The sequence below is a fragment of the Panthera pardus genome, unplaced genomic scaffold (assembly GCF_024362965.1).
Source record: "Panthera pardus isolate Hobbes unplaced genomic scaffold, ASM2436296v1 HiC_scaffold_22, whole genome shotgun sequence".
Lineage (NCBI taxonomy): Eukaryota > Metazoa > Chordata > Mammalia > Carnivora > Felidae > Panthera > Panthera pardus.
The window spans coordinates 85,916,573-85,929,542 of NW_026526788.1; the positions used below are offsets into that span (position 1 = coordinate 85,916,573).

Here is a 12,970-nt window from a genome sequence, read left to right on the forward strand (position 1 = left end):
TGGAACCACCAGGTCTCCACCTAGAACTTTCTCTGGGGGCTGGCACCACCCACAGGTGTCCTGCAGCTGCCCACCTCTGGACCCTGGCTTCCCGGTAGTGACTCCTGTGTCCCCTGCGTGGGCACACGGGGTTGTCTCTGACATGAACCCCCCCGGCCCTCGGCGAGCGGGGAGCTCCCTCTGCCCAACTCAGCCAGCTGCGGTTCTGGATCTGGTTCTGGTTCTCCGCTGCCCCGGGCTCCTCTGCCCCCACCCCACTGGCAGGCTTCGCCACCGCCCCTGTCGGCAGACTCCGCCCCTGCCCCGCCCCACCCCACCGACAGGCTCCGCCTCTGCCCCGCCCTCATCGACGGGCCCCGCCTCTTCCGTGCCTCCACTGGCCGACTCCGCCTCTGCCCCCGCCCCCCCCCCCCCCCCCCCCAGCTTTGTACAACCCCTGCAGGCTTACAACACGCACGACACTGGACACCGAGCAGCTCTTAGGTCGTGATGCTCAGAGGTGACAACTGTACAGAAACACAGCAGAAGTCGCCAGAACAATGTGTCTATAAAAACACTCCTCACCTTTCCGCACGAGACTCCGTGCGCCCCAGGGAGCCAGTGCACGGACGTCCGGCAGCCGACGGCGGGGCCGGTGCCGAGGGCTTATGTACAGCTGAGGCTGGTGGCACTGGAGCCTCTGTGGCTTGCCAGTGGTGGGCCGGAGGGGTGGGGGTGGGGGGGCACCAGCGGAGGCCGCAGGCCTCCTGCCACCGTTGCAGGTAATGGAGCCACCGGGGCGTGTCCCCCACTCCCGGCGGTTGCCATGGGCCACGGAGAGCCCTCGAGCAGGCTCGGCAGTCAGCCCGTCCCCGTGCAAACAAGGCCAGGGAGCAGCGCGGCCACCAGGCCCGGGGTCTGTGCTGGGAGGGGCCGGGCTGCTCGGCGGGGAATGTCCACGCTGGGCCTCTGCCCGCCACCCCGTCCTGTCCTCCTGGCAGACCTGGGTCTGCAAAGCAGCGGGAGCTAACTCTCGGTGAGGCGGGAGGGGCAGATGGGGCCGCACATGGACAGGGCGGGGCGCGTCCCCTCGCGGTCCTCCGCAGCCTCCCCGGCCCCGGGGGCCGGCGGCGGCTCGCTCGCGGGGTCCTGGCTCTTCTTCAGCCTGTGGGGGGGAAACACAAGGAGGGGCTTTCTGCAGCCTCTCCGGCAGCCGCAGGACGCTTCTGGCCACCCCCAACCCCGGTCTTGGCCCAGGACTTGCAGAATGGGTCCCCCAGGGACTCGCCGGAAGAAGTGCCCCTCCAGGCACCACAGGGGGCAGAGAATGGACGTGGGGTGGGCCCAGCCCAGCAGCACCCTGCCCGACCACTGAGGCCTCAGACTCAACAGTGGGGCTGGGGAGCCAGAGCCGAGAAGGACACCTAGTGTAAGGGCACGTCCTGTGGGTCAGCAGTTTTGGAACAAAGCTTGTCAAGAGCTTGCCTGAGTGTCCTTATCCAGGCCTCCGGCCTCCAGGATGGCAGCCAGTGCCCTAAACCAGTGCCCACACATCATCCTGGTCACCGGAGTGCAGAGCTGCCTCCTCCAGGAAGCCCTCCGTGCTGCACCTTACCACCCCTCTCCTGGGCCCGCAGCGCTGGGCTTCCTCCCTCCACTGCAGCAGGTGTCTTAGCTGTCTGAGGCCTGTCCTAGCTTCCTGCTAACCAGCTGTGCCCTTTCTGTCCCACGGTCCCTGACGTTCAGGAAAGTGTGGCGTGCACGAGGGAGGGATATCAGTCCATGTGCCTGCAGGACTGCCCAGCCATCACCCCCCCCGGGAAGTCCGCGGAGTCTCTCCTCAGGAGAGGCTGGCTGTTAGACCTCAGTTTAGAAGTGCAAGCTCCCAAGCTCCCCTCCCTCCCACACAAGCCTGAGCAGGGGCCTCCCACTCTCCCTCCCTGGGAGGGTGGGGACCTGCTTCCCCGGTCCCCTGATGCCCTATGGCTGCCGGGGCTCGGGACCTGTGTGGCCCAGAGAGCCTCCGCCTCCTCTTGGCGCCCTGCTGCCCGCCCCCCAGCGCACGCACTCACTTTTCTCTGTTAAAAATCACAAAGTCTTGCTGGATCGCATCAAGGCAGTCCTGAAGGTAGTCATTCTCCTGTTAGAAAGACATACCAATGAATGTAATGGATGCTGTTAGACTCCCTCCCCTCCCCTCAGATGGGTTCTCAAGCGTCCCTCCCAGCCTGTCTCTTGCCCTGCTGTGGCCAGCACCTGTGGCTTTCTGTGGAGACCTGATCCGGGCTGTTGGAGAAACTCTGCCCTCAGGCAGCCAGAACATCTGGGAGTTTGCATCTCCTGGGCGACCCTCAGCCAGTGACCAAAGGGTGCCCAGTTTGGAAGCCCAGCCACTGCCTCAGGGCAGACGCTGCCATGAAGGCAAGGTCTGCAGGACAAAACTTGGGCCAAAAACCATACCTGGCTTGGCTCCCTCCCCTCCCTGGATCAAAGCCAAGGTCCTGGGAGACAGAGCTGGCCTCTGAAATCTGGGAGGGCCTGAGTGCACACATGTGGCCACGATGGCCCCTTCCAGCCACAAGAGGGCCCTCCCCACCGGAGGACAGCAGCACCTCCCCACCCCCCCAACCCATCTGCCTCCACCTGCCCCCAGCAGCAGGGTCTGTGTGAGACCCGCTAAGGTCAGAAGGGCACCGCCTGGTGCAGGAGCAGAGGCTGGGTGGGTGCCTGGAGGACTGACGGGTGTGGGGCATACGCAGGAGGGACAGTGTGGGTGTGGGGCGTCCTCCCATGGCCGGGAGCTAACTCCCGGGCAAGAACCCTGGAGGGGGTCTAACATGCTGCCGGGCAGCTCCTGGAAACTTGGAAAGAATGATAGCCCGCCGAAGATTCCAGAACAGCCCGGGACGAGTGCTGTCTCAAGAGAGGTGGGCAGCCAGAAAGGGCGGACAGACTCAACATCGAAGAACTGATTGCCCTCAGACAACCATGCTCTCCTGGGGGGCCCAGAGGACGTTCCTTTCAGCGAGGCGCTAACGACTCAGCTGGTGAGGGGGCAGGGCACCATGGAGCAGCTTGGCACCGCCTGGGCTCTGCAGGAGACGCTGCTCTAGAACCGAGCCCCCCGGCGGCCATGGTGATGATGGTGCGCCAGAAGAGCACAAGCCTGGACCCAACTTATCTGGACCCAGCCAAGTGGGAGTAAGCCCTGTAACCGGCCGCACCGTGCAGCGGGAAGCAGGTCCCCCTGCGCCCGGGTCTAGCGGTGTCCAATGGGTCCCAGCGCTCCTAGGGCCAGGGACACGGACAGCCAGCCCATGCTCACACACACACGTGCACCCATGCACACAAACGCATATGTGCACACATCCTCACACATGTGCACAGGTGCACACATCGCACATGCACATACATCTCCGTGCACACACACACACACACGTATTTACACACGCTCACGCTTTGCACCCATGCTTGCACACGTGCGCACACCTTCACGCACAAGCATGCTCACACACGTGCACCCCTGTGCACACACGTACATGCACACATGTGTGCACACTTTCACACATGCACACATGTGCACAATGCTCACACATGTATACATGTGCACACATGCTCGCACACACGCACCCACACGCACCCATACACACACACGCACACATGCACAGTAAGATCAAGGGTACGAGAGAAAGCTGTCACCAGCCACCTTGATGGAAATTCACACCATTTCCCGGGTGTACCTTTGGAAGTCTGTTGGATACAGGGTCTGAGCTAACGCTTGGCCACGCCCACCTGGCAGCTGGGTGGGAGCAAGTGTCCCCACCCCGCCCAGTGGCTGGCCCCCAACACCCCCACCCCCGCCCTGAGTGCATAATCAAAATCCACTCATTTGGCTTCTGGTTCAGCCCTGGTAGCTGGTCCTGGATCTGTGGGGTAACGGCCGTACCATGCACGAGGCCAAGAGGCTCCTGAAACTGCACCCCCCCAACAAAGCAGCCTAGATCTACAAAAACAAGTCCGCACCAGAATGGAATGGCAGTGACAAGTGCCACCGTCACGACTGTAAGTCTGTGCCTTTGCCTTCGAGCCCTCAGGGCACAAGGACGCCACTCCCCGTTACCCTCCCGCTCACTAGGGAGACCTGGCACCTGGCTCAGGGCAGACGATGGGGACCGTGGCACGTGTGGCCCAGGGCAGCTCCAGGCAGAGCTGCGGAGCCCGAGGCAGCATGTTACCAGCGTGGACCATGCACGGCTCTGTGTGCGGCACACAGCCACCGACGTGACGGGGCCACCCTTCCAGTGCCCACAGGGGAGGGGCCAGGGCCAGCGTGCACGCACCCAAGGTGGATGACTGTACTTCCAGGAAACGCTTATTTTGGGTTGATTAGTCTTTGAAAGCCATGCCAAGCAGTTCAGCGTCTTCAGCACATGAATGGGTGGATATCCACGTGCAGGAGTGACCGTGGACCTGACGCTACCCGTAAAAGTTAACTCAAAACGGACCCCAGACCTAAATGCGAGAGGTAAAGTGATAGAATGCGAAGAAGAAAGCGCAGAAGGAAATCTTCGATAAGACGCCAGACGCACAAAATAAGAGAGGAGTGGAGACATCGTACTTCATCAACATCTGTCGCAAACGACCCCACCCGACGAGAAAAGAGAAAGCCACCGAACAGAAGAAACTATTTGCAGCTCATGTCTCTGACGAGTGTCTCAGGACAGGTGAACGGCTCTTAGCAATCATAAAAAGATAAGGAGCGTGGTTCCGGTGCTTTCGCGTGAGCGGCTCAGAGTCGGTGCTCCCAGGGTCACAACAGAACAGCCCCAGAGGGAAACGTGCGGGGCCACACCTGCAGTCCCACCTCTGAACACCAGGGGCCGCCACCAGCAGTCCAGAGTCCAGGCTCCCAGGGCACCCCCCAGCCCGGACCCGGCAGTGTGCTGAACGTGGCTGACACCCAGCCCCCGCCTGACCCCTGTGCCCGGGGGCAGGCCCGAGGAGGCGGCACCAGGGCTGGGGTCTTCTGCGTGCTCAGACCGGTCCAGGGGCAGGAGGGCCACAGCTGTGACTGCTGCCATCTGCACCTATACCCCAGCTGCTTCTGTGAGCACCAGCTGTCCCTCGGGGACAGGTGCAGGGTTGATCGTGCGCTCACACGCGAGCTCCCCAGGAGCGCCCCCACCCTCCCGGGAGAAGCTCTGTGACCTGGGGCAGGCGAGGGGTATCTGTGGGTTTCGCTGTGTCCCCCCCAGAGTGATGTCCTAACTCCCAGCTCCTTGGAACGTGACACAGAGTCACATAAAGAGAGGGTCATCGGGATTAGGGTGGGTCCTAACCCGTGGGTGATGGGTGGCCCTATAAGAGAAGACACGTGCATGTGCCCCTGGGGGCAGAGGTGGGAGTGATGCGGGCCCGGGAGCCCTTCCACCAGGAGCAGGATCTCGAGGCGCTTCTACATGCTGAGGAGAGGAAGCCAGGGGCTCGGCCGGGGGGTGGGTTTCAAGGCGGTGCCCCGGAGGGAGGGGGGGACCCCACACCAGGCCCCCCACTCACAGACTGAGAGCTGTCTCTGCTGCTGTCCCGGGACCTGTTCTTGGCCAGACGCTTCTTCTTCTTGTGAAGAGGCCTGGACTCCAGGATCATCTCCTCCAGCTCGAAGGTGGGGTCGCAGTGCAGGCGGCCTTTCTGTGGGGGGGATGGGAGCTGAGCCCCCCCCCCCCCCCGCCCCGTCGGCCCCCGCCCACCTGGGGCCCCGCCCACCGCCCACAGGCTTACATTGGGCACAAAGCCCGGTGCCACCTTCTTCTCGCTGAGGTCCTGCCACAGCACGCCGGCCAGCGATGGGGCCGCCTGCATGTCCTGTAGGCTGGAGGCTCGGTGCTTGGGGTCCACAGTGAGGAGCTGGAACACGACCCACGTCAGATGGCGCCCACGCCCAGCACAGCCCTGGCGCCCACAGGTGGCCACCTGCCCCAGGCCAGGGCACCCCACTAAAAGGATCTCAAGGGTCAGGCAAGGAAAGGGGGCACTGACTCCAGATCAGTGCAGTCATGTGGCCAAGGGGACAACCTGGCCAAGCCCCTGGAGCCCAAGGCCAGGGGAGGGCGTGTGGGGTCCACGGGGACCTTTGACTAAGAGTCACCAGCAGGTGGCAGCCTCAGCCTGGTGAACGGCAGGAAGGGCCCCAAGACCGGAACTAAGTGGACACAGCCCCTGGGAGCCTCGGGGTGCCGTGTGCGGTCGGGTCAGTGAGGCTGGGTGTCCCCTCACATGCTGTCCCTGTCCCTGTCTCAGAGAGAAGGCAGCAAACCCTATCCCAGGCGTCCCTGAGGTGTAGGCTTGGTGCACGGATGGCCCTTACTCCCTGCTTGGGTGTCTGGGGCCCAGGTCCACCGTGGGAGCTACCTGGGCAGGGGTGGGCAGAGCCATGTGGGGTGGAGGCTGGGTTAAGAGCCTCTCAGGAACTGGGAGAGGCCGCTAGCTGCCCGTCTGTCATTCCAGGGGCAAAGGTCTCCAGCAGCAGGGGGGACATGCAGGGAGGGCCCTGTGGGCCAGGAGACGGGGGCCGGCTGGGCCTTGTGTGTCCTGTAAGCTCTTGCACGGCCGGTCCCGACCCCGGAGGTGCCCGTGTGCGACTCTCTGAGTGGAAAGCGGTGGGGCCGGCTGAGGGGCAGCCCCAGCCCAGGCCTGGACACCGGACCGAGGCACTGTGATAGCAGCACCTGGCCTGGGTCCCTGCCAGACTGAGGTCCCCTGGCTGCTGCAGCCACCTGTTCAGCTGTGGGGGGCGCAAGGGGGGTCTGGGGTCTTTTTCGTGTGCTCCCGGGGGGTGAGCCCGACTGCTGGCAGCAGGCAGTGGCCACCCATGTCTGGCAGAAGGTCGGGTAGAGGAGGCCAGAGCCTGCACGCACCCTCCCCCCCGACACGTGTGACAGGGGGGCCTGCGCCTCAGTTTGGGCATCTGTGAAATGGGGTGATGCCAGGTCGTAGGATTTAGTTGGCGACGGGCACATGGCATTCGGCTCACAGCCAGTGCTCGGACTGGCCCAGCTACCGCAAGATGACAGAGAGCCCGGCGGGAGCGACACGGACGTGCACACGCAGGAAGCCGGTGCTTCCTCAGCGCGGGGTGGGGGGTGGGGTGGGGACTCACCTTCCGCAGCAGGGCCACCATCTCCTTGGACCAGGTGGGGACGTACTGGACGCTCACCGTGCTGAACAGCTGTACCAGGGACTCCACGGCATTGCTGGAGTGGACGTCGTAGGGCCTCTGGGGCGGGGGAGGCAGTGCTGCGGCAGGGGCCCCGCCACCCAGAGGCCCCCGAGGCAGCGCCCCACCCCCAGCACACACATAGCACGGCCTCCGCTCCCAGGAAGATGCCGGGTCTGGGCCGCGCCTGCGTCCAGGACGGGAAACTGGCCAGGACAGGCCGCCCCTCTGGCCGGGCAGGAAGCACATCACCCCCACGGATGCCCCGGCCTGGGCGGATCGGCCCTGGAGGCCAGGAGGGGCCACCTTCCTCCAGGCTGGGGTCCTGCAGCGTGGCTGAGGGTGCAGGGCCTCGGAGGCCCCCCAGGAGGGATCGGGAGGGCCCCAGCCTCCCAGGGCTAGAGGGTGAGAGCAGGGGACCCCACAGGAAGGTCCCAAGGACGCAGCCCCACTGACAGTTCTCTCCTCTGCCTGGCCCTGCAGTGCCCCTCCCCTCCTCCCCAGCCCCCGGCCCCAGGAGCTCCGTACCCATCCACGTAGCAGCTCGTAGGCCAGCACCCCCACCGACCACCAGTCCACCTCGAAGGAGTAGCCGCTGCCACCGCTGACGAAGGACTGGAAGATCTCCGGAGCTTTCCAGGGAGGGAGAGGCCACTGAGCATCCCGGAACCGCGGGTCCCCTCCCCGGCTGACCGCCCGGGGGACCCTCCCCCACCTGGTGTGGGCGGTGGGCCGACCCAGGAGTGTATCCTAGCTGTCACATCGTCACCTAGCGTCTGTCCGAGCCTGTCCCGCACTACAGCAGGCTGGCCAGGCGGGTGCGAGGCTGGTGGCCGCGGCTCACCCATGTATGGCTTGGTCCCCGCCAGCGCGGTGGCCCTCTCCCCGTCCTTTATGATGGTGGCGATGTTGAAGTCGGTCAGGTGTGCGTGCCCTGCGAGGAGAGAAGACACAGCCGGGGTCCCGAGGGCTGGAGGGGCATCCCGTGGGCAGGGCGCGCGCCCCCACGGCCAGCCTCCCGCAGCCCGGGCTCACCTTGCTCGTCCAGCAGGATGTTGTCGGGCTTGACGTCCCTGTTGCGGGAGCAGGAAGTGGGGAGATGGTCCAGGAGCCCTGTTCATGCCTTGCAGTCCCTGGCAGGGCTGGCGGCTCCCTCACGGCCCCTCCCCACTCAAGGCAGAGGCCCCGGAGACCCAGGTGGGCCTTGGGGAGATGCCACCTGGCAATTCTGACCGAGCCAGGTGAAGTAGCCGTTCTGGTTTCTGGCGAAGCGCCCCTCCCACCTGGGTGAGGCCAGGAAGGCAGCAGGAACGCACTGGACACAAGGCTGCCAGAACCCCCAGAGGACAGCAGAACGCCGTCCCCAGCGCCCCAGGCTGGCTCCTCTCCCAGCACCCCCCTTCGTGGCTGGCCCTTCCCCAGCCCCCCGGGCTGGCCTCTCCTCAGAGCCCCGGGGCTGCACAGAATTGACGACTTGGGCCTCTGCCTTGCACCAACTGGACTCAGGCCTCACCCTGCTCAGTAAATGTTCGCTGCCTGAACTGTGACCAGATAACAGAACCCCAGGCAGACACACAGAGACCCCATCTACTTGACTTCGTAATATACCACATGGGCTTCCTCGTTTCGTTCTGCGGATACAGCTCTGTCTTCCTAACTTCACCTGCTTTCAGCTAATGTTACACTCAGCCTGATTCCCCAAGGGCACGGCAATGAGCAAATGGACTCCTGCTGGGGGTGGCGGGGACCCGGCAGCTGAACAGACCAGGTGAGGGCCGCCCTGATCCCGGCCGAGCCGGGGCTGCTCGCCTAGGACCCACCCCGAGGTGGACATCAGGTGCACGGCCTTGGAGCCAGGCACTGGCTGGCCCAGGCGCCCCACCTGGGGGCAGGGGGTGGCCAGAGCAGGCAGGAGCCTGCCCGGGAGGCCATCAGGCAGGCACACACCTGTGGATGATGTGCTGACTGCGCAGGTAGTCGAGGGCCAGCGCCATCTCGCAGATGTACAGCCTCACCGTGTCCTCGGAGAACTGGACGTTCTGCTGCAGGTGGTAGCGGAGGTCCCCGCCCAGGAGCAGGTCCACCACCATGAACATGTCCTCCTCATCCTGGAAGGAGTACCTGCGGGCACCGGGGGAGGACCTGGCACACACGCACGGCCGGGGAGCCGGGGTCGCGGTCCCGTGCACAGATGGAACCCACAGACGCCACACCCGATGAACCCCCACCTCCCACGGGCACTCTCCGGGAGCGGGGTCCCGCCCGGGGTGCTGACCCGGCTCCTGCTCGGGAGCCGCTCTGAGCCGGAACCCTTGGGAAAGATGGAGGGGCCTGTCCTGATGGGAGAAGCCCAGCTGGGGGCAGAGACGTGGGAGTGACCTATGGAGAGAAGGATACATCGTCTCTGGCCATTTCCCTGCTGCCCCTCTTCTCTCAAAAGGGGATAAAAGCATCTGCTTTGGAGGACCGTTAAGATTCGAATGGAGACCTCAAGGCGAAATGCTCAGGCAGTGCTGGGCAAGGGGCCGGCTTCTAACAACAGTGGTGGTGGGGGTGGTGGTGATGGTGAGGGTGGGGGTGGGGATGCCGATGATGATGACAACGGTGATGACGAAGATAATGGGAGTAACAAGACAACATTTAAGGACCTCCTTCCATTTTGTAATTTCTTTTGTGAGCTCTCAGAGGGCCGTCTTACTGTTGAGCAACTGGCTCTTTCCAAAATAAAGTCACGGGGCGCCTGGGGGCTCAGTCGGTTAAGCGTCCAGCTTTTTTTGGCCCAGGTCATGATCTCACAGTTCGTGAGTTCGAGCCCCCATCAGGCTTCACGCTGACAGTGCAAAAAGCCTGTTTGGATCCTCTCTCTCTTTCCCTCCGCCTCTCTCTCTGCCCCTCCCCTGCTCGTGGTCTCTGTCTCTCTCTCTCTAAATAAATAAATAAGCTTAAAAAAAAGAAGAAAGTTACAAAGAATTGATTTTTTTCACGTGATGTTCCTCTCGCTGCCCACCGGAAGCCACCCTGTCCTCATCTCAGGGGCAGGTGGCCTGGGGAGGGGATATGGGACCAGAGGGCAAAGGGACTCGGAAGGCCAGGCTCCGGGACAGGCCAGGAGTCCTGGGGAGCAGTGGACAAGAGCAGGCGGCCTCCCACGCCGGGAGCTGAGGCTGAGGCGGCCCCGTCCTGGTGGCGGGAGGCATCCCTGGCAGGCCCGCCCGTGGGGCTGGGGTGCTGGCCGCAGGAGCAGGGCCGGAAAACATCATGCTGACGGCTCACATCCCTCAGTCATCCTACGTGGAGCACTTTGTCCGTGTACGTGCGTCTCTAATTCTGCACTGGGGACCACTGCCACCCCTGCTCCACAGACGGGATGTCGTCTGCCGCAGCAGGAGGAGTTTGACGCAGGAGCCCGTGCTCCTGGCCACTAGGCACGTGGCCTCCCAGAGACAGCCCCAGAGGGTGTGGAGGGAAGCAGAGGCCCCCAGGTGGGAAATCCTGGGTCTTCTATCTCGGCAAGCCCCAGGGCGGTGTCACGGTTGAGGGTCAGCCACACACGTCAGCCCCTTCCTGAGAGGCTGCAAGCAGGCGCGGCCCAGTGAGGCCCCCCCTGGCCGGCACAGAGTGGGTGGGTTTGAGGGGTGCTTGGACGCCCCTAGCTTTAGAACCGCTGCCCCAGGATGCCGAGAAGACCGCCATGGAGCACAGTGACACGGCGACACCGTGTGGCCCCGCCGGCCCCTCTGCTTGCCTGGACACTAGACATTCGTAGGGACATCGGGCCACAGTGAGGGAGGCCCGGGGCCGCGTGCAGGGGTGAGGGGCTGGAGGAGGCCCGGGCAGCCGGGCTCCACCGCCCTGGGCCCTGCTCAGCACCTCGCCCTCTTCCCACAACCACGTGGGGAAGGCCACACCCCCCACGCACAGCCAGCTCCTTCCTCCTGCCCGGTCTCCCCCCCTGGGCGGGACCACGGTTCCGGTTCCGACGGGGAGAGCTGGCTGCGGGCTGCTGTTCGCGGCGCGGTACCCTCCCACCTGCTGTGGCCCAGGTAAATAAGCGAAGGGGGACCTGCGGCTCTGAGTGCGTCCTGCAGGAGCTATAGCACCAGGCCACTTTCAACGGTGCACCGTCCCCGCCTCTGTCCCCGATGCCGCTGGGCGGCCTCTCCCTCCATGTTGGGCTAACGGACCCTCGGCTCCCAGTGGGGGGCGGGGCTAGGCCTCGTCTCTCACACGCCTCCCCAGCTGCCGCAGCACCTGTGCCCACCGAGGGCCCTCGGGAACGCCACCGGGTCTGTGAGCCTGTCAGGGAGCACAGACCCCAGGACGGGAGGCTGTCAGGGAGGACTCGGGGAGGACCCCGGCGGGGAGGACTCTCGTGCAGCCCGACGCTCACGGAGGAGAGAGGAGGGTGATCTCACTGCAGCCCGTGTCTGCCTCCCCTCAGGGGCTGGTGCTTGGCGACCATTCTAGGGAGGAACTCAGGCCCCCAAAACTCTCCCCCACTGGCTTTAGCGCCAGAAACTCCAGGGCCACAGGCCTCCTTCCGGGGAAAGCCTGGGCTTCCCGCGGGTGGGAAACCTGCATCAACACGTGCGTCGCGCACACCTGGACGGCGCTGGCCCTGGGGAACCTGAAGGTGAGCGCGTGGGGCGCGGGCCGTGGGCGTCGGGGCATCCCAGAGGCAGGAGAGGGGGGAGCAGCGGGGAGGGGTGCCGGGGGCAGGGGAGGGTGGCGGCGGGTCCAGCCTGGGCTCCGTGCCCGCAAGGCGAGCTCACGCACCACAGGTTCACCAGGAAGACGTGCTCGATCTCCTGCAGGATCTCCAGCTCCCGGAACACGTTGCGCACCTCGTCCCGCTCGATGCAGTGCTGCTTGTTCATGTACTTCATGGCGTACATCTTCTCCGTGTCCCGCTTCTGCACGATGCACACCTGGGGGCAGAGGGCGCTTCAGGTGGACGCCACCACCCCACCTCCCACGCTGGCCACGGCAGACATGACTCGGGAACGACTGGATGTCTCTGGTGGGGCAAATTCCTGTGCGAGGCGCCTTCGGAAAGCAGGCAGGACCCAGCCGGGAGCACGGCGCTGGGGCCCAGGAACCCCACCCCCACCACCAGCAGTGACCCACTGCCCCTTCCTGGGGCTCGGAGCAGCAGCTGGCTTGGAGGGCCGCTGGGGACGAGGTGGGGAGACCCCTCAGCCAGAGCCCTGCACCTGGGAAGGCCCCAGGCGTGAGAGCTGCTGTCCTCGTCAACCCTGAGCCACCATCCCCAGAGCAACAGGGACCCTCCACGATGGCGGGGCCCCTGCACGGCTCTCAAGTGCTAATCCCACCCAGCACGGAGCTGCGAAGTCCATTCGCGATGTTGGCGGCACTCACACGTTGGGCAGAGGGTGGGGGTGCAGGGACAGCAGAACCACAGAAGCAGCAGAGACTCGTGCGAGCCCGAGTGGCCAAGGGGCGTCCATCAGAGCCACGGACAAAGGTCTCCAACAGCAAACGGGGCTAACGCACAAAATCACAGGCCGGGGGCCACGTTCCCCACTCAAGTCATCGAGGGACCTCTCGAGGACAGAAAGCCCAAGTCACGCCTGAGGGTCCCCACAGCCTTTGGGCTCCAGGTGTTCAAGTAGCCGGAGCTGGGGGAACTCGAGGAGCGGGGAGACTGTCCGGGGGCCCCACCCAAAGGCAGGTGGCCTGGACCTGACCGGAAGTGTCAGTGAGCATCAGGGTCGCGGGCTAAACCCGCGGGATGCAGCCCTTTTGGGTGAAGCCCAC

The 12,970-nt window shown here is 64.6% G+C and overlaps 1 protein-coding gene across 1 annotated transcript in view; it reads right to left on the reverse strand.

Moving 5' to 3' along the window:
- Positions 1-473: 473 nt before the first annotated feature.
- The window catches only part of STK32C (serine/threonine kinase 32C), a 78,591-nt gene continuing 66,094 nt past the window's right edge, over positions 474-12,970 (reverse strand). Inside the window, 10 exon segments of the mRNA XM_019432264.2 lie at positions 474-1,144; positions 2,052-2,119; positions 5,536-5,667; positions 5,758-5,883; positions 7,136-7,252; positions 7,721-7,824; positions 8,037-8,126; positions 8,228-8,265; positions 9,140-9,313; positions 11,969-12,120. Coding sequence (XP_019287809.2) covers positions 1,006-1,144; positions 2,052-2,119; positions 5,536-5,667; positions 5,758-5,883; positions 7,136-7,252; positions 7,721-7,824; positions 8,037-8,126; positions 8,228-8,265; positions 9,140-9,313; positions 11,969-12,120 — 1,140 coding nt within the window. The 3' untranslated portion in view covers positions 474-1,005.